The 20,456-nt window shown below is 46.3% G+C and overlaps 1 protein-coding gene across 4 annotated transcripts in view; it reads right to left on the reverse strand.

The window, feature by feature from the left end:
* Window positions 1–18,587, reverse strand: part of LOC147607396 (pyridoxin (pyrodoxamine) 5'-phosphate oxidase) — a 33,226-nt gene extending 14,639 nt beyond the window's left edge. For 2 of the 4 annotated variants that reach the window (XM_086790809.1, XM_086790811.1), the window contains exons 1-6: window positions 18,436–18,587; window positions 18,301–18,357; window positions 17,916–18,173; window positions 17,793–17,831; window positions 17,337–17,504; window positions 645–750 (exon numbers count right to left, since the gene is read on the reverse strand). In XM_086790809.1, the coding sequence (XP_086646935.1) occupies window positions 645–750; window positions 17,337–17,504; window positions 17,793–17,831; window positions 17,916–18,173; window positions 18,301–18,357; window positions 18,436–18,513 (706 nt within the window). In that variant the 5' untranslated portion in view covers window positions 18,514–18,587. The remainder of the gene's footprint in view (window positions 1–644; window positions 751–17,336; window positions 17,505–17,792; window positions 17,832–17,915; window positions 18,174–18,300; window positions 18,358–18,435) is intronic. The other 2 variants (XM_086790808.1, XM_086790812.1) reach the window with 2 other exon arrangements.
* Window positions 18,588–20,456: the final 1,869 nt, after the last annotated feature.

Consider the following 20,456-nt stretch of genomic DNA (forward strand, 5'->3'; position numbering starts at 1 on the left):
TATTGCTGGCCGACTGGATCTACATCAGTCGTGGGCTTCAGGGCTGCTGGCCGACTGGATTTGATCAGTCGTGGGCACCTGTTTTGCTGGCCGACTGCATTTATGCAGTCGTGGGTCTTTTTTATCAGTCGTGGGCACTCCTGATGCTGGCCGACTGCCCTCTAGGGGGGTATATATAGGACCCCAGCCCCCATGCCTTATTTGTATCATTCCTCGGGATCTTCTTGTGTATATAGAGCAGAGTTACACGCCTACATCTCTCTCTCTCTTGTGCTGTTTTTCTGCCTGCGTTTTTGCTTTTGCTCTTGTGTTCCCAGATTTGGTCATCATCTCCGCTGCATATTCTGACAATATGTGACTTCAGTACAGAATATACAAAAATGTGATGAACTCAAAAGCCAAAAATCATCTTGAATATCATAGATGTACTGAAGTAAAGGTTTGCAAAGTTAAAGATAGAAATAGAAACTTGAAGGCTATTATTTTCCAATCCAAGATTTAAAAATGGTCACAAGCCAAAAAGAAACAAATCCATAACCAATCGTCTTTTCTTGAATTCTACTTATGCATACCTGCCCAGTTTTCAAAGTATTTATTTCATGTTCAGCTGTGCACATAAAATATTAAAGATGTAAAGAACATACCACGAAAGGAGAAACCAAAAATGGCATCTACAATTATGTCAAAATCTTTTGAAAAATCTGATGATAACTCTTCATCTGTCAAAAATGGGATTGAGAGATTTTCTAGCTGCAAAAACACAAGGTATATTTAGCATCACTTTCTGACATCCAGTCTACACATGTAAAATCTTAAAGGTCTCATAGACCCTTCGAGTCTTTAGTAGACATTAATAAAATCTCTCTCTCTCTCTCTCTCTCTCTCTCTCTCTCTCTCTCAAAATGGGCTGTATGATGACGAATGCAGAAACACGCAGCTCCAACTCTTGCAAGATAGAGAGCACGGGCTGATTTCTGTGCATGAGATGCAAGGGATTTTTCTCTCAGCTTACGCATGGTGCATTCTTGAGGGGAAAAGGACGCCAATACCCATCCAAGACCCACACCTTTGGGAAGCCTATGCACAACGGCTTTATGATGTGCCGGATCAGCCCATATGCCAGATGTGCACATTCCACATCCCACTGCATCATTCTTTTTTAATGCTGTCAATGTTACTAGGGCTGTTAAAAATCTGCATAATGGGAGAGCAGAAGATCATGAAGATCTACGTGTGGAAGACTTTGCTTACAGGCATCACGTACTAGCTCCGATTCTTGCAGAACCCCTTAGTAGAGCCCTTTGTGAAGGCTTCCCTTCCTCTTCGACCACAGACACTATTGTTCCCATCCATAAAGTAGGAAAACCCACGGACCCAAATAATTACAAGACCATCATGATTGGTCATACGATGGCCAAGGTACAGGATAGTACTAGAGTCAGAGTAGCTCTATGGCAGAGAGGCTGGAACACAAAGCATCAGGCCAGGTTCAAACGGAACTACTCCACTCTAGATCATATTTTTACCCTACAGGCCATCATAGAGGAGGCGAGGTCACTAAAACAGCATGCATACTGTCACTTTGTCGATTTCCGCAAAGCTTTTGACTCTGTCCCTCAGTCCCATTTAGTGGGACACCTACAAGAGCTTCAGTTCCCACATGATCCCAGGCTCCTAATTTTGTCCTTTGTGCCAACTGGCAGAGCCCACAGTAACTGGTTTTTTTTTGGAGGTGGTCGGATATTTTTTCCAGGTTACACACTCTTGCATACATACACCACCCTTAAGTGCACATTATACACTTACACTTGGAATTTTTTTCTATGTGAGGGTATTGTGTGTGAAGGGGACCCCCATGTGCGATTTGGATTTGGAACCCAAGACCTAGGTTACACATAGTCTTGCTCTAACAGTTGCACCACAACCTCACTGATGTCAAGCAAGCATTTTCAATTGTAGTGCACTTCTCTCAGCGCACCCTGAACCGCAGGCTCCTTAGTGATTTGATAGGCGGATAGCAGGAATCGAACCCACGTCATCTCCTTGCCTGCTGGCACTGCAGGGCCCTCGCTACACAACAGCTCCCCAAGCTAATGAAAAGAAAGGAAGGGGGTGTGTGTGCACGCAGGCGAGTTATCCTTGTGCAACTGGCGCACCAGGAGAGCTTTCCGGGGATATATGCAGCACTATTGGGGTCAAACAAGGCTGTCCACTCTCTCCCACACTCTTTGGTTTGTACGTTGATGTGATATCAGGTTTCACTGACAGATTTGGAGGACAGAAGCTCACCATGGGCTCAAGTGGTAGTGCCCCTCCAGATAATATCAGTTTCAGCCGAGGGGTTTCAGAGACATCTAGAGGCACTTGAGAGTTTTGTGACGAGAGAGACCTCACAGTCGATCTCAGCAAAACCAAGCTCATGCTCACATCACGGCAATCCTTCCTTTATAGAGGATTGTTAAGTTGTATGTGTACCTCGGGTTACATTTACGGGACCACGCTTTTGAAAGACAATGGCCATTGAGGCCCGATTGGCAAGGGGCTATGTATCCGTAGCACGCTTGGAGAGTCTGTATTTTCAAACCCACTTCTAAGTGCCCCATACCAAGTGTTGTCTCTCTCGCACTCCGGTACACAAACGCACCCGCGGGGGTAAGTATTAGTGAAAGTGTTCGATCTATACTGCAAGCAAGTCGTCCCTAGCCCCAAGCATCACGATCCTCTGCTCACCAGACGTAGATCCAGGGTGCTCTCCAACGCCTTGCCAAACTCCCATTAGAGGGACCAAACATCCTTTCAGCCACCAGATGGTATTTGCGAGGCTCCCTCTCACACAATGCCATGCACTTATACCCACAGGCATTAGCAGCAGTTAATTTTTCTTTCAGTTATTTCCTTTTCATGGCTTAGTATTTCCATGGCAGTATTGTATCACCTTTTGGTCTCATTGACCCTTTCGGTCTTTCGTAGACGTTGATATCTCTGAGAGGGGCTTATGGCTGAGCGCCTCCCTATGCAAGCGACACCCTAGCACCCCTCTAACCCATATGTTTAATAGGGCCCTCTCAAAGGGCTTTCCCCCCACCTGGTCATCACACACTATTGCGCCTATCCATAAGGTGGGAAACCCCATGGATCCTAATAACTACAGCACCATCATAATCGTCCATATCTTGGCCAAGCTCTATGAATCTAAACTTGAGTCTGAGCTCAGCACAGTGGCAGATTCCCGATACATTAGGCTTACACAAGAGTATAGGAACCGGGTGATCCAATACGATCTACTCAGGCTATACACATGTAACACATGGATCACACCGGTAGCCCCATTGCCTACCAAGATGCAATACTACATAGATTATTTCTTGAGATTCACAGCAAACGGTTTCATACAAAGACCAAGTTATGTTGATGTTGTCATAGCCATTGGCCAGCTTAGGGTATCATCCCATAGATTGAGGATAGAGACTGACAGAGCTGAGCAGATACCCAAAGAGGACAGGATATGTAGACTCTGTCACACGGTGAGTTGGGGGAGCACTATGTTTGTCAATGCCCAATCTACTATGAGTCTTGAGATCAGAGGGAGACTTCAATCTATTTAGAGAGGACTTTGGAGCCTTAACCTAGATCATGGATGCTTGATATTTTGGACAGTGGTATACCATCTACTCAGAGCTAATGCTGCTTTCATGTTTCTATGTTCTTAGTATTTCCATGATGAGTTTCCATGGATAGTTTTGTATCACCCAAGTGAGATAGCTATGTTTATGTTTTCTTTCTGTTTTATTTTCCATTCCATGATGAGATATGCCATGGACATTATTGTATCACTTTGCTCTCATAGGCCCATTGGGTCTTTAGTAGACGCTTAATCTCTCTCTCTCTCTCTCTCTCTCTCTCTCTCTCTCTCTCTCTCTTCAGAGAGGGTGCGGAGCGACTGGCTCGCTTCAAAGCAGACCCAGGCATGTTCTTCAAGTCTTTCATACATTGAGACAGGGCAGGAGTCAACTGACATTCACTCTCGCACGACACCAGGTGGAGGTGGTGACATCATACGTGTACCTAGGGGTTACCTTCTCTGCAGCAGCAGCCACGCGCTTCACTGACACGGGGATATGCAACATTGGCTATGCTAGAGAGACAGTGCCACCAGGCGCATTTTCAGGAGCCCCGGACGAAGGGGTGGCTATTTGACACATTAGTCACACCGGCACTCATGTATGGAGCAACGGTATGAGCGCCAGGCCTTGCTACCCATTGGTGGACACAAATAGAGAGACCACAGGCCCTCCTGATGGCACGCATGATACGCAGCAAACCGTCAATACCTCATGACATTATCCGAGCAGAGTTTGTTGCGCCTCCTATGATGGTAGAGGCCATATTCCATACTATATGCCTGCTAGACAGATTCAGAGAGATGCCACAGAACAGATTGTCATACAGAGCTTTTGAGGCATCTAGACAACTGGCTGAGGCAGGAGACAGAGGATCATGGTATGCACAGGTCACACATTGGTTCTCACAGCATGGCCTAGACATGGATCATCTACCACCATTCTAGTATGACAGGGATGCACCACATATCCGTCTCTCTCATAGTGAGAGGAACAGAGTATTGAGACAGGACCTATGGCAGCTCTATACACGAGAGACATGGATATCGCCTACACAGCCTCTTCCACCAAAGATGCTGTACTACAAAGATCACTTCATGAGTATCACTGATGATGGATTAGTTCAACATCCAGTTGCTGGCCATTGCCATTGTAAAGCTTTACTGCTGTTATAAAAGGTGATCTTGTCCAACTCTCTCATTCTCCTTTGCACTCTCTCATATGTTTACTGTTTATGCTTCCGCCTCTGCTATCCCCTTCATGGTATCATACGCTTAGGTCCACGCTGCTCCAAACTCTACAAATCTGCCCACCTTTCCTTTTTTTTGCTGTGCGTTTTTCTCCACATCTCTCCCGGCTGCAGATCTGTGACAACAAGTGGCTGCGTTTCCCAACAGTGCTGCGTTTTCAGGTCCAGCCAACCGGCTGTTTGCTGCTGGCCAGTTTTGGTGGCTGTGTTTTCTCCTACAGAGGCAATCAAGCCAGTTCACTTGGCTGCATTTTCTTCTACAAAGGCAAAAGGTGGAGTTGTGGCTGTGTTTTCTTCTGCACCGGCATCTATTTTTTGGTGAGTTCTTTGCATTTGGTGCTGCCAGACAAGTGGCCCTACATTGTCTTCTTCCTCCACGAGTCCCTGCCCTTCTAGTAGGCGGTTCCCGGTGGATCTTGGACTATTTTGTTGTTGTCCCGCCTCTTTCTCTCTACGGTTTGAGAGGGGGCTGATTGTTCCTCGTGCCTCGCTTCGTTGGAAAGCACTTGAGAGAAGTGTTTTAGAGCTGAGATTTGTTCTTTGCTGTTGTGGATATGGCTCCCCCCTGTATGAACAAAGATGACAAGTTGAAAGGACCCAACTACGCTCAATGGAAGCTTCAAATGCGGGTCTGGTTCATCCACAAGGGTTTGTGGGACATTCTTCAGGGCACTGAAAGGAAGCCTGAGCGTCCTCAAAACTCTAGGAGGTGGACTCAGGATCAGGAGGATGAATTTGTTGTGGAATTACAAGACTAGGAGAATCGGGACTCTAAGACGCATTCTGTGCTTGTGCGAACCATCACAAAGGAGGTCTCACCAGCACTGCAAACTCTCACCAGTGCTCATCAGGTATGGTCAAATAGAAGGATCTCTTTACACGAGATTCATCGATGAGGGCAATTACCTTGCAGGGGCAGCTCTATGGCTTGTTATTTCCTTAAGGCAATTCCATGCAATCTTTTCTCATGAAGGCCAAGGTTATCCATGACCAGTTACTGGTTATGGGTGTTGCTTTGTCCTCTTCTCAACTGGCTGCTCTTATCCTCACCAAGCTTCCTCTGGACTATGATGTGATTTCTCGATCTTTGCGGTGCCAGGTCACATCCACCAGTTGGATTTTGATGATCTCAGCTCCCTACTTTTGGAGCAGGAGTCCGTTCTCGTTTCATAGGGTAAGTTAAAGGTGTCAATCAACAGATCTGACCAAGAACTTTCCTCAGTTCAGAAGAAAGGTCGGAGTAGCTGCTTCTCTTGCGGGAAAAGAGGAAATCTATCCAAGGATTGTTTGTCCAAGAAGAAAGACAAGACCAAGGGCAAGGCTTCTGTCACAAAATTCCTTACAACTTCTATTTTTCTATTGTTCATGTGTGGCATGTGGAGCCTGACATGACATACATATATATGGCTAGGGTAAGCTGACATGGTGTGTCTGTGTGGCATATGGAGCCTAACATGACAGTACATGTATGGCTGGTGTAGCCTGACATGATAGTACATGTGTGGCTTGTGGGGCCTCACATGATGTATATGTATGGCCCATGGAGCCTGACATGATGAAATTCTCTGGGACTAGCTATCTTGGAGATCTTTTGTATTTATGTTCTGGGAAGGTTCCGGAAGGATCATGAACCCTGGACATTTTATCGGATACAACTGAGCAGATGGCTGTTTCTTCCAATATAATTGCACTCATGTGTGTGCATGACCTTGATTTTATCTTTGGATGACTTGTCTTGTTTGCCTGGACAATGCCTCAGATTTCTGCCTGTGTTGTCCATGGGATCGGGGACGCCTGGGCACCCTGTGGACGTGTATGTGCACACTTGTTTGGGACTGACAGGTGGTCTACATGTGTTTTGCACATGCTAAGTATTCCCAAAAACTCAATTTACAGCTTTATGAGTTCACATGCTAATAATTATTGATGCAGGTTCACACTCACTTATAAGTGGCCGGACAACTTATAAGTGAGTACACATTGAGCAGGACTTATTTAATACACGTGGTGGCCAAAAACTAGACACTGGACATTATTTGGACCTCCTTCATGTAGGCGGCCCCTTTCTGCACCAGAAAAACACACGTGTGGGCTATTTTCAGCAGGGAAGCCCTACTATGGGAGGAAACTCCAGTTTGGAGGTAGGCGCCTGTTTTTCCAGGTGTATGGGGGCTGGTCGGCTGCTTCTCCAAGCTGTTTACAGCCTTCTATCGCGACGACGAATACCTAACAAGTGCATGGGAGGTGCTGGCCGACTCCTTCTGCATGTTCTCCACTACTGGCTGGCTGATTTACAGCTTGAACAGAGGCTAAAAACAGAGAGGAAGAGCTGGTCGTGGGCATCTAGGCAATTTTCCTTCCGACCGGGGGTTTGCAGGCTTGTGTACAACTGCTGGTCGCTTTCTTCTAAGGCTACTGAGGGCTGGTTGACTGCTGAAAACAGCCTTTGAGGGTTGGTTGACTTGCTCTATGAGCCAGACAGGAAGAAGATGATGATGTTGAGTTGTCCCGGGCTGATGTGGGAGTGCTATGGGCTAGTTGTCCTGCATGTGCTTGATGCCGGGAATGCTCACTTGTGCTGAGAATTGTAAGGAAATTCGGTTTATGTGATGTTTTCTTGTTTTCATATTGTATTGGAAGAAACAGGTGCACAGCCAGTGGTGAACCCTGGGCACCCGCAAAGTTGTATTGGAAGCAGACTTCTTTTTGGTAATCTAACCATAAAGGGGGGGGGGGGGGGGGGGGGTCAGCCCATCTTCTGGCCCCTAGTGTGGTGTCTGTGCAGATTTGTCATCTTGTTTTATCTGGCATGTTTATGTGTATTTTCAGATTTCATGATTGATTAGATTTTCCATGTTCAGTTGCCCTTCCGTTTTCATTGGTATCACAACCTAGCTTTCTACATAGTTGTGCCTAATATGATGCTGGGTATGGCTGTAAGGAGTCATTATCCGTGAGAGAAGGTTGGGATTCTGAGGTAGCCCTCGTCTTATTGTGGCGCCTTGAAAGAGGTTACCTTTGGCTTAAGCGACAATGAGCGTGTGGAAAGACTTTGTGGCCCTCTTGTCTGTGTAGGGGCACTGTTGCACCCTTGCAATCTATTCGGTATCATACTTGGGAAACTGGCAGAGAGCGATTCCGGGGCACGGAAAATTCTTTTCTTTCTGAAAAGCTGAAAGATACATTATGGTCAGCCAATCAGATCATTATGTGGAGGACTCTATCACTCGTACTCGTCGCATGCGGGAAGAAGATAGAGACATGGATCATGTTGAGGCTCTAGCGGATAACGATCCAGTGTTGTCTGCTAGGGCCGAGGATCAACAAGATACTGATGCCTTGATGAATGAGCTTGAAGAGCTCCATGCTTTGCAAAGAGATCTTGATGTACAGAGGGTCATAGAATCAAGGTCTCATGTCAAGGCTGATGTGGTCACTTTTGATGCAATTGCCCAACAAATAGGAATCGACAAACCTCGAGAGTTGGCTGTTGCTTATTTAAAAATCCGTGGTGAAGTTGTTTCCAATGATGAGAGCAAGTGGGTCTTCACACGGTGGCTATCCCGTGAAGGGAACTTCGATGATGTTGTGAGAGGGCATGCAGCCCGCACTAGTGATGTGAGAGGGCATGCAAACCGCACCAGTGATGTAAGAGGGCATGCAGCCCAAGCAAGTGATGTAAGTGGGCATGCAGCCCGACAAGTGTTTTGAGGGGGCTTGCAGCCCATGCAACAAATATGAGGGGGCATGCAGCCCGAGGAGATGATGTGCATCGACATGCAGCTCGTGGGGATGATGAGGGGTTTTCACCCATTTGAGAGATGCTGTAAAGTGTTGCAAGATGCTACACTATGTGCATGAAGAGAGGGGCTATGAGAGACTTTTTATGTTTTTTATTGAAGGGCGTCTAAATGCATAGATGAGAGATCTTCTGCAAATAAGGTAACCAATAGAATGCAATTTACACGCAGACATTGCCATTGACAGGATTGCAAACATGTTCTAAGAGAGTAGACATGAGAAGCATAGCCCTCTGCTCTGAGAATCACGATGAGAGCTATAGTTGCGTACATGCATAATCCTCTGAAAAAAGCTTCCTCCATTTTTTTCATTTTCTTAAATTCAGCCATCCATCTCTCTTGTGTCTTGCTCTCTCTTGTGTGTGTGTGTGTGTGTGTTTGCTTGCAGGGAACTCAAGCTCTCTCTCTCTCTCTCTCTCTCTCTCTCTCTCTCTCTCTCCCACATTCCCTTTAGTTACATTGCAGATCTTACAAGACCTCCAACATTTCCACAAGCTTCTCCAATGCCAACACGTAAAAAATTACCCATCTGGCATACAACCTCAACGTATCTTCATCAACATATTCCGAGGAAGAAATCTACATCAAGGAGGGGGTATGTTAACCCTTGCTGGAGACTTTCTTGGCATCGATGTTGGACACACTAAACAACTTCTGCCTCATATTGACCCCACCACAACGCTTGGAAGCCTAGTTAGAGAGTTATATCCCACAAAGACAAGCTTTTGGGACTTTGAGTCAAGCTTCCCCCTCTGCTTCTTCGGAATGTGAACATATGCATCGCTCCCAAACACACGAAAATGGGAGACATCAGGTTTCCTGCCAAAATATGCCTCAAAGGGAGTCATATTCGGTACTGCAGTCGTCGAAGAACGGTTGAGCATATGGACAACCATAGCCACAGCCTCTCCCCAAAGTGGACGAGGAAGATCACGATGCTCCAACATCGTCCTCGCCATCTCCACCACAGTCCTGTTCTTACGCTCAACTACTCCATTCTCCGACGGCGAACCTATATTGGCCAGCTCCCGCTTGATGCCATGTTCCACACAAAACCGCACGAAAGCATTGGAAGAAAATTCTCCTCCTTTGTCAACCCTAAGAGTCTTAATCTACAAGCCAGACTCTTTCTCCACCATCACATGCCACTCCCTGAACCGAGCAAAACCTTGGTCCTTCTGTGAAAGGAAATAAACCCATGTGAATCTACTACAATCATCAAGCAACAACATAAAATACAAAGAACCTCCCAAGGATACTGTCTGCATAGGTAGCGTGTACCAACTCCAAAGGTTTCGAAGCCCGCCTAGAAGCCTACTTCGGAAAAGATTCCCTGTGCTGCTTACCACAAATGCAAGAACTACAGCGTCCTTGCCTACTGCCAACATCTGGCAAGCCAACCACCATCTGGTCCCGGAAAGCTCGCCGTAGCGCATCCACATTCAAGTGGCCAAACCGAAAGTACCACAAATCACCAATCTGAGAATCTGTCAAAGAGGAGAGTGCAGAGAGTTTGTATACACCATTCTCCACGTCGCCTTCCCAAACAACCTGGCCAGTCTTGCGGTCGAGCAACAGAATGCTCCTCAAACTCCACCCGGAAGCCAGTCTTGCACACCTCATGCACTAACAACAGATGAAAACCAAGTGCATGGACGTAAAGAACATGAGAGGAATGACTCCCCCCTCTGCCATCGGGAATGATCTCCATCCGGCCCTCACTGTGTATCGGTATGGTGGAATTGTCCCCAATGAAAATGCGACCTGACTGCAGTTTCAAATCCTGAAAGAAGTCACGGGAAGGAGTCATGTGCGTGGAAGCACCACTATCAAGAATCCATTCCCAAGTATCCTTGGCGGTGAAGCCAACTGCCTCCTCGCTCGAAGAAGATGAAGCATCGGTGTCCAACATCTCCAAGTGCACAAAGGCGGGAGTCTTTGCAGCTGAAGCTGAAGAATCAGCACTCTTCCCAGTCCGCTTGGGACACTTCCTCCAATAGTGGCCTTTCTCACCACAATCATTACAGGTTCTCTCGGCCTTCAATTTCTCTTGGTCTGAATCGGGCTTCTTCTCAGAAGACTTCTCCGATGAAGCCTTCCCTTTGCCCTTGTTGTTGTTGTTACGGCCTTTTGACCGTTGGCCAATCAAGGCCTCAGAATCTCCGCCCTGTGGAGGGTTCGTGAATCGCTCTTCCTGGTCCAAGACCATGGGCACAAGCTTCTCCCATGTGATGGTGCTGAGCCTGCCACCGGTGATCAATGAGTAAAAGGCTGAGTACTGAGAGGACAAATGTGACAACAACGTTATGGCTATATCCTCTGACGATATCTCTTTCCCGGCCTGGAGAACTTCCTGCGCTAAAGAGCCTGTAGCTTGTTGATGTGCTCCCACATCGTCGACGACTTTGCAGGATTCATCACCTGCATCTAAACTTCCAAGGAGATTCTCTTCATGGGTGATACCCTTTGTAGAGAGAAGCCAAATGCTGCCAAATCCCTCTGGCCAGTGTCATATGCTTTATGTGATTGATCACCTGTGGTGTGCAATTGAGGAAGATGAAAGAACGGACTCGGACATTAACACGATCAAAAAAATCTCCAATCAGCACCTCAATTAGCAAACCCTTGACATCCCACTGTCTCCAAGCTTCAAGCCACCTGGAGCTCTGATACCATGTCAAAATGCACAGCAGAAATGAAGACAACTGCTGTAGAGAGCAATACACAGATGAAAGAGAGAGAGAAGCTAGTGTAACTCTGCTATATACACCAATAAAATCCCAGAATACACAATGGAGAGTGTGGGGGAGCAAGGGGCCATTTTATATGGCCCCAGGCTGCTGGTCGGCCAGCACAAAAACAGCCAACAACAGCCCACGACCAGTACAAGCCCAGTCAACCAGCAGAAGGGCAGTCGGCCAGCACACCCAGAAAAATGGGAAAAAATACATAGAAGTGAGGAAAAATGGGGACACAAAAACTAGGCGGGCACACCCACAATAGAGACCCTGACATAGTGTACAGACAGGAGATGACTACTAACAAGCCCATGGAGCATGTCACATCATACGTATACCTTGGGATTACTTTTTCTAGACCCAAGTTCTCTATGAGGAAGGCAGTTGAAGCCAGATTGACTCGTGGCTATGCAACCTTGGGCTCACTAGAGAGGCAGTGCTCACAGATGCAGTTCCAAGAGCCAAGAACGAAACTATGGCTATTTGACATGCTAGTCACACCTACACTATTGTATGGAGCTCCCATTTGGGGGCCCAGCCTATACCACAGGAGGAGATGTAGGGGGGAGCCAACTGAGATACATACGGAGGATGCATATGATGGATGGAAGCTGATGGAGAGGCCCTTGGTGAGGATGATCTCGTGCATGATTAGGAGTAAGCCATCGGTGCCACACGAGATTGTGCGGGCGGAGATGGAGGCTGCACCGATAGTGACAAAGGCTCTACTCCAGATAGTGACATACTGGCACAGGTTATGGAAGCTCCCACAAGACAAATATCCCTAGCTTGCCATGGAGTCCTCGAGACACTTGGCACTAGATTGGAGACACAGTGTGCTGGTATGTGCAAGTGAGCACTTGGTTCAGTATACATGGCATGCAAATGGAAGCACTCCCCCCTTTTCAGTACACCATAGAGGCAACCTCCTTTGATCTCAGCTGCACATAGCTGAACAGGGTCATTAGGAAGGACATTTTTAGATAGGATACTCAGAGGACCTGGCACTCACCCACTCAATCCTTGGGGACAAAGATGGCCTTCTACAAAGATAACCTTCTTCACTTGACAAAGGATAGCTTTATCACACGCCCACGCTCAATGAACACACATATGTCATTTGGAGTGAGATGTGCGATTGGCCAGATCCCGCACCTCATCCCACCACTTGGACAGCAAGATATGTGGCCAAGGACGGGGTGCACCAGAGGATAGGAATCAGGATGTGTCACCTTGCCATGCAGAGGCCGAGACAAAGGAGCACTACATATGCCGATGTCCGGTATACTATGAGATCGAGGGGAGGTTCCACTACCTCTTCCGAGACGGGTTTGGACCACTCTCAAGATCATGGACTTCCCGCATCAGAGCATCAGAGATGCCTAGGGCTCTTCCTTCTGGAGCTTCGCAGACACAAGGAGTCACTATTGCGGCCCATAGCAGCAGCACCTACCCAAGGACCAGTGCAAAGAGCTCTCACTGATTTCTTCCAGACCCGAGCTCCAAGGGCAGACCCACCCACCCTACGTGTGTTGAGATATCGAGCTCGTCTAGTGAGGCGGTGGCCACTGATGACCCGCCTGGGGGCTAGGCCCCACACTTACACCACTGGCATGGTTGGTGAGATCATGGGAGATATGCGGCCAGTGGGATGACAGGCTGTGTGACAGCCACTCTAGAGACTGGCATAGTTATAGCGCCAGCTCATTTAGTCGGGTTCACACTATAGAGAACCCGTGTATGTATTGGTTGAGTACCTTCCATATTATTGCGTACTCTTATTCTTGTATATGGTGTGTTGAGTGTTGAGTAGAGAAGAAGAAGATTTTCAGCCTCTCACCTTGTGTGTTCTCTATTAGGGCTTTGTGAGTGTGTGTGTGTGCTTGCAAGAGCTCAAGCTCTCTTCCCCCCTGCATCTTTTCATGGTATCAGAGCCTGGTTTGTGCTAAGGGCTGAGCTGCAAGCAAGAGAACCACAGGAAGCGGTACGAGGGTAAGAGCTTCAACGGTTTAACCCTGATGGATGTTATGTTGAAGATTTTAAAGACAAGTGCAGGTTGGTTGCAAAAGGCAACAGAGTGGACAAAATGTTTACGTTGGATGTAGACATGCCTGAAATGAGTGCTGCAATGTTTGCAAATGGTTCAGGAGTTGTTGCAGACACAGACATATGGCATAAAAGGATTGGTCATGTGAATGTGCAGAGATTGAAGTCTATGCAGACAAAAGGAATTGTGACAGGGCTGCCAAAATTTAAAGTGGAAGGTATGCAGAAAATATGTGAAGCATGCCAATTTGGGAAGCAAACAAAGCATGTGTTTCCACGTAACAGATATGTGAGCAGAAATGCACTAGATGTTGTGCATTCAGATGTATGGGGTCCTACGAAGACCATATCTATGGGAGGCTGCAGGTACTATGTGACTTTCATTGATGACCACACAAGGAAAGTGTGGGTATATTTCATGAAGGAGAAGAGTGAGGTGTTCACTCACTTTCAGAATTTCAGAGTTTTGGTTGAAAAGCAAACAGGGAAATATGTAAAGTGCCTAAGGTCAGATGGAGGGGGAGAGTACTTCTCCAATGAGTTCTCTGAATATTTGAAGAAAAATGGTATTCGGAGACAGTATACATGCAGATACACTCCGCAGCAAAATGGAGTTGCTGAGCGGAAAAACAGGCACATTGCTGAGATTGCGCGAGCATTGATGGAAGAGAAGAATATGCCGCATTGCTATTGGGCTGAGGCTGTTTCTACAGCAGTATACATCATGAACAGAACTCCAACTGCAGCCATACATGATGTAACTCCAGAGGAGAGGTTTACTGGCAGAAAACCAGATTTGTCTCATCTGAAAGTCTTTGGATGCATTGCATATGTGCATGTGCCAGATGAGCTGAGAACTAAGCTGGACCCGAAAGCTGAAAAATGTGTGTTTATTGGATACTCCCTTGAGCAAAAGGGATACAGGTGTTATAACCCTACTACACGTGAGTTAAGGGTAAGCAGGGATGTTGTCTTTGATGAGATGAGCAGCTGGTATGCTGCTAAAAAAGAAGCTGTTGGGGCTGATGTGAGTGGAAGTGTGGTTGCACAGAATGCAGGTCAGCAATCACAGTCTTTGAGTGGACCAGGAGAGTCCTCATCTAGTGGGTCTGTTGATAGACCATGGAGTGGCAGGCTGCGTCATAATACCAGCCCTGCAAATGTGATTAGTACTTCACGTAAAGGAAAAGAGAAAGTGGTTGAGCCCCTTGGTATGCCTGACATTTCTGCAGGGCATTCTCATGTTGATGGAGAGTCTAGTGGCTCAGATATGAGCCTTGATGAGGAGCTTGGGATCCCAGCTATGAGAACATCTGGTGTAAAGAAGGCTATGGAAGCCATGAATGAAAAGCTGCGAAGATCAGGGAGAGTGAAGAACCCTGTGCAGAGATTTACATATGATGGTTATGTGGCACATCACTATGCATATATGGCAAAGGTTGTGCAGGTTGTTGAGCCCACATGCATTGATGAGGCTGTTGGAAATGTGTGTTGGGAGAAAGCTATGGATGAGGAGATGAATGCACTATATGGAAATGAGACTTGGGATTTAGTGCAATTGCCTGAAGGCAAGAAAGCCATTGGATGCAAGTGGGTGTACAACGTTAAACATAACAGTGATGGGAGCATAAACAGGTACAAGGCTAGATTGGTAGCCAAAGGATATGCGCAGACATATGGGATTGATTATGAGGAAACTTTCAGTCCAGTTGCCAAGATGGCAACGGTGAGAGTTGTGATCGCAGTGGCTGCGTCAAAGCAATGGTCTTTACATCAGATGGATGTAAAGAATGCATTCTTGCATGGGGATTTGCAAGAAGAGGTGTATATGTTGCAGCCACCTGGTTATGAGGATGTGGGTCACCCCGAGCATGTTCGCAGGTTGAAGAAAGCCTTGTATGGCTTAAAGCAAGCACCAAGAGCATGGTCTGACAAGATTTCTGAATATCTTGTCACTATTGGCTTTCATGTAGCCAATGCAGATTTCTCATTGTATGTGAAACATGGTGATAGAGGGGTTGTGCTTGTTGTCATCTATGTAAATGACTTGATCATTACGGGGGACCATGATGCAGAGATCTTTGATGTAAAGGTCTTGCTTAGACAGAAGTTTGAGATGAAGGATCTGGGGGAGCTCAGATATTTCTTGGGCATTGAGGTGATTAGGTCACCACATGGTATTGGATTACTGCAGAGACAGTATGGCTTGGACATGTTGTCCAAGTATGGTATGACAGGCTGTAAGCCTATTTCTGTGCCATTGGATCAGAATGGCAAGTTGAGTGCAGATTCAGGAGAGATCTTGGAGGACCCTACTATGTACAGACGCATAGTAGGAAGTTTGATCTACATGACGATCACCAGACCAGATTTGAGCTATGCTGTTGGGTTGGTGAGTCAGTTTATGCAGGTTCCACGGAAACCGCATTTGGATGCAGTGAGACGCATACTGAGGTATGTGAAGTCTACTTTGCATTGTGGACTATTCTATGAGACTGGGACAGAGATATGTGTACATGGGTACACAGATGCTGATTGGGCTGGTAGTATCTCAGACAGAAGATCTACCAGTGGATTCATGTTTTCTTTGGGGAGTGCTGCTGTGACTTGGAGCAGCAAGAAGCAGCCTACAGTTGCTCTATCGAGTACGGAGGCCGAGTACAGAGGAGCTGCTATGGCAGCATGTGAGGTAGCTTGGTTGAGAAAGCTACTTGCAGATTTGGGTCTATCAGTGGATAGACAGGTTGTCATTTTCTGTGACAACATTAGCTGTATACAGTTGGCCAAGAACCCAGTCTTTCATGCTCGTACGAAGCACATAGAGGTCCATTACCACTTCGTCAGAGAGAAAGTCTTGGCAGGAGACCTTGACCTTGTTTATGTCAGCACAGAGGATCAGGTAGCTGACATCTTCACCAAAGCATTGGGTACAGAGAAGCTCCGCAGATTCAGGGCTTCGCTTGGTGTGCATGAGATGGAGTTGAGCTCGAGGGGGAGTGTTGAGATATCGAGCTCGTCTAGTGAGGCGGTGGCCACTGATGACCCGCCTGGGGGATAGGCCCCACACTTACACCACTGGCATGGTTGGTGAGATCATGGGAGATATGCGGCCAGTGGGATGACAGGCTGTGTGACAGCCACTCTAGAGACTGGCATAGTTATAGCGCCAGCTCATTTAGTCGGGTTCACACTATAGAGAACCCGTGTATGTATTGGTTGAGTACCTTCCATATTATTACGTACTCTTATTCTTGTATATGGTGTGTTGAGTGTTGAGTAGAGAAGAAGAAGATTTTCAGCCTCTCACCTTGTGTGTTCTCTATTAGGGCTTTGTGAGTGTGTGTGTGTGCTTGCAAGAGCTCAAGCTCTCTTCCCCCCTGCATCTTTTCAACGTGGACCCTAGGCTGATGTAGGACCCCAATCCAAAGGAGTGACACTGGACAAAGCCACCGAGCTATGTAGAGGTCAACGACCTCGAGCTAGAGGCCCCTACCCACACTCGTGCCACCATAGGAGGATCAATTTTACCACTCTCAGTGCCATGTTGCGATGCCCCATGCGGGATATCTTAGAATGATATGTGAGCCTTATGCTCTTTGTACATGGATCAGCCCTAGCGTCTCAGCTGTAGCATTTTAGCTTTGTCATTTTCTTTCATTTTAGTACCCATGATGATGTATTCCATGGACATGATGTAATCCTTTTGGTCTCATAGGTCATTTTGGCCTTTTGTAGACGTTAATATAACTCTCTCTCTCTCTCTCTCTCTCTCTCTCTCTCTCTCTCTCAAAATATGATTGCACTGCCTCATTGCATTATTAAGCTCTCTCTACAAAATTACATCAGCTCATAAAAGCGATAACAGGTTAAAGAGACTGCAAACCTGAGTCACTAAACCATTATAAATTGGCTTGTCAGTTCGTTTAGGATAAAAAATTGTAGGTCTGTAGCCAAAGTGAAAGAGATGCCTAGCAGCCACAAGTCCATCGCCGCCATTGTTTCCAGGTCCACATATGACAAGGACACGACTGTACTGCTGCACTCCATAAACCTGTACATGTGCCAGAGACCTTCAATCATAAGCAGACATATCAATACAGTAAAGGTAGAGGATTTCAGACCTCCCTTGTCCAAACAATCTCAGGGTGAAGGAGGTGTGTCCAGAGGAATTACTCCTCGAGGTCGTTCACCTACCAAGACACGCAGGTCTAAAGACCCCAATGTATAACCACATGACATATAAGTCAAGCACATGGCATAAGGGCAAACCCTTACCAACCAAACCGTTTTTATGAAATATCTTCACATGGGGAAACTCTTACTAACACTAGATGATTACCTCTGCAATAGCAGCTGCAACACTCAAACCTGCCAGCTCCTGCACAAGTGATTGAATGTTATAGATGCAGAAAATCCAAAAGAATAAAAAACCTTCATCACTTCAGCTGGGTTTTCAACGCACCATCAACTGGTCAATGCTGAATCCTATGGAGCCCATGAGTTCTTCATCAATGGCAGCCGCTTGAGCTTGAGATAGGTAAGATATGGAGTCTGGGTCATGCAAATGCTGAAGGGAATCTACAGTCTTCATCTTGTCTTGAACTGGGGTAGTGCTCATGCACCTCCAATGGTCAAAGGCTCTCAAACTTGTGAAAGAGTGCTTGTTTTGTACCAAAATTGAGTTTGACAAGGGTCGGCTCCACCTTGACACAGGCAAAAACTGAAGAAAGATCCCATAAACACTACCAGTAAGTAGAGATGGTATGGCAATCGTTCAAATTTAACTAAGTTAAGAAATAACCCGAGGTTAACAAGGCCAGCTAAAACATGATGCAGGATTCCCAAACCTTGTTTGATCTGGCTAGTTCAGGGATGTTATCGCGCGCAAGGCTAACCCCTCTGCACTGAGCAAAGAGGGGGGTAAAGCTTTATACAGGAGCTGCAAAAAGGGGGGGCCACAGAGTGATAGCTGTACCACTTACAGGGCAAGACGCAGATGTGTGCAGAGCCCAGCTCGATTCGCCATAGCTTGGCCCACGCACAAGAGACGAGTGCTTCATTGCCAGGCAAACGTCGAAACCCACGTGGCAATATCTTTGTGGGCTTCAACCTACCTTTCAAAATTGGGTTTCAATTTTTCAAAAAAAAACCCACCACGCCTTGAATTTCAGGCATAACCTAAGGTTTTGGTGCATTTCTTTTTGTGTGCTTTTTTGACTGTGGAAACTTTGCTTAGGTTTTGGACTTCAATTTGCACCTTTGCAATTTTTTTCAACCTTGGTTCCCCAAATTTCAAAATTTCTAGAACCTTTCCTTATTTTTTTCAAGCTCTATCATCCCCGAGGTTTTTAAATATCCCAAACCTATCCAGCTTTATTCAATCTCGTTTCCCAAATTTCAAAACATCACAATCCTATCCAAAACGTACATATGTACCGGTATTGTGTTCAACTTTCCGAGACTCTGCATTTTTTCCAAGCTTGTTAGTTGCCTAAATTTCATCCTATCCAAAAATTTCTACATGCTTGTTGCCCAAATTTTAAAACATCTCAATCATATCCAAAATGCACCTAAGCGTCAATTTGCAACTTTCAAGCTTCATTCAACATTGCTCAAATTTCAAAAGGTCTAGATCTTGTATAAAATTTATTCAAGCTTCTTGCCTAAATTTCAAACCATCTCCATCATGGGACTTGTGTCCACTTAGACATTGGAACTAGTAAGTATATAACCTTACTTTGTTCTATCTTAAATAAGTTTATATGTACGGTCTACACACTACCTAGTACGGTGAAAACATCTTAAATAAGTTTATATGTACGGTCTACACACTACCTAGTACGGTGAAATCATCTTAAATAACCTTACTTTGTTCTATCTTAAATAAGTCTATATGTACGGTCTACACACTACCTAATATGGTCAAAGCATCTCAATCCTGACCAAAATTATCTTAAATGCATCATGGACTTGTGTCCCCTTTGATGTTGGCACTAGTAAGTATATGACCTCATGCGACCGCCCTAGAGAGAGAGAGAGAGAGAGAGAGAGAAAGAAAGAAAGAAAGAAAGAAAGAAAGATATATTAAGCGTCTACTAAAGATCTAATGGGCCTATGAGACCAAAGTGATACAATAATGTCCATGGCATGTCTCATCATGGAATGGAAAATAAAACAGAAAGAAAACATAAACATAGCGATCTCACTTGGGTGATACAAAACTGTCCATGGAAACTCATCATGGAATACTAAGAACGTAGAAACATGAGAGCAACATCAGCTCTGAGTAGATGGTATACCACTCTCCAAAATATCAAGCATGGGGCTAATGAGTATGGCCGAGAGGTCTCCCTCAGCTATGTCATGTGGAAAGGTAGCTGGATGGCGGTGGAGCATGTCTTAGATTTGGAGCTGATGAGGTGATCGTGGCCGATGGCGGTGGAGCATGTCTTGGATTTGGAGCTGATGAGGTGATCGTGGCCGATGGGGGGCCGAGGGCGTCGAGCATGCTGGAGTGCAGAGGCTCGGTCCGATGTAACTCCTCTCGAGCAAGGTAGGTCCAGAGTAGCTCGTGGAGGGTCCACAAGATACACTATGTCGGTGTCCTCCACCTCCTGGGTCCGGAAGAAACTGGTGATGGTTGGCTGGCGAGGGAGGGGGCGGGGTGGCTGAGGCTGAGGCTGAGGCTGAGGCTGAGGCTGAGGCTGAGTCTCTCTCACGAAGGTGTCCCTGTGTCTGCGGAGCTCAAGCAAGAAGAGGCCCAAGCAACGCTGGTCCTGGAAGTCAATGATCCTGGAGAGTGGACCGAATCCCTCACGAAATAGACAGTGAAACCTCCCGCAGATCTCATAGTATACTGGGCAACGGCATATGTAATGCTCCTCCCTCTAAACCTCTATGTGGCATAGTCAGAAGATCCTCTCCTCTAGGTCTCCGTATGAGCTTCTCGGCTCTGAAGATGCGCTCAGCTCTACCTGAATGTTTATTGAGTAATGACTTCACA

This window comes from Cibotium barometz, chromosome 55 (assembly GCF_041138505.1).
Source record: "Cibotium barometz isolate CiBa-2024 chromosome 55, ASM4113850v1, whole genome shotgun sequence".
Classification (NCBI taxonomy): Eukaryota; Viridiplantae; Streptophyta; class Polypodiopsida; order Cyatheales; family Cibotiaceae; genus Cibotium; species Cibotium barometz.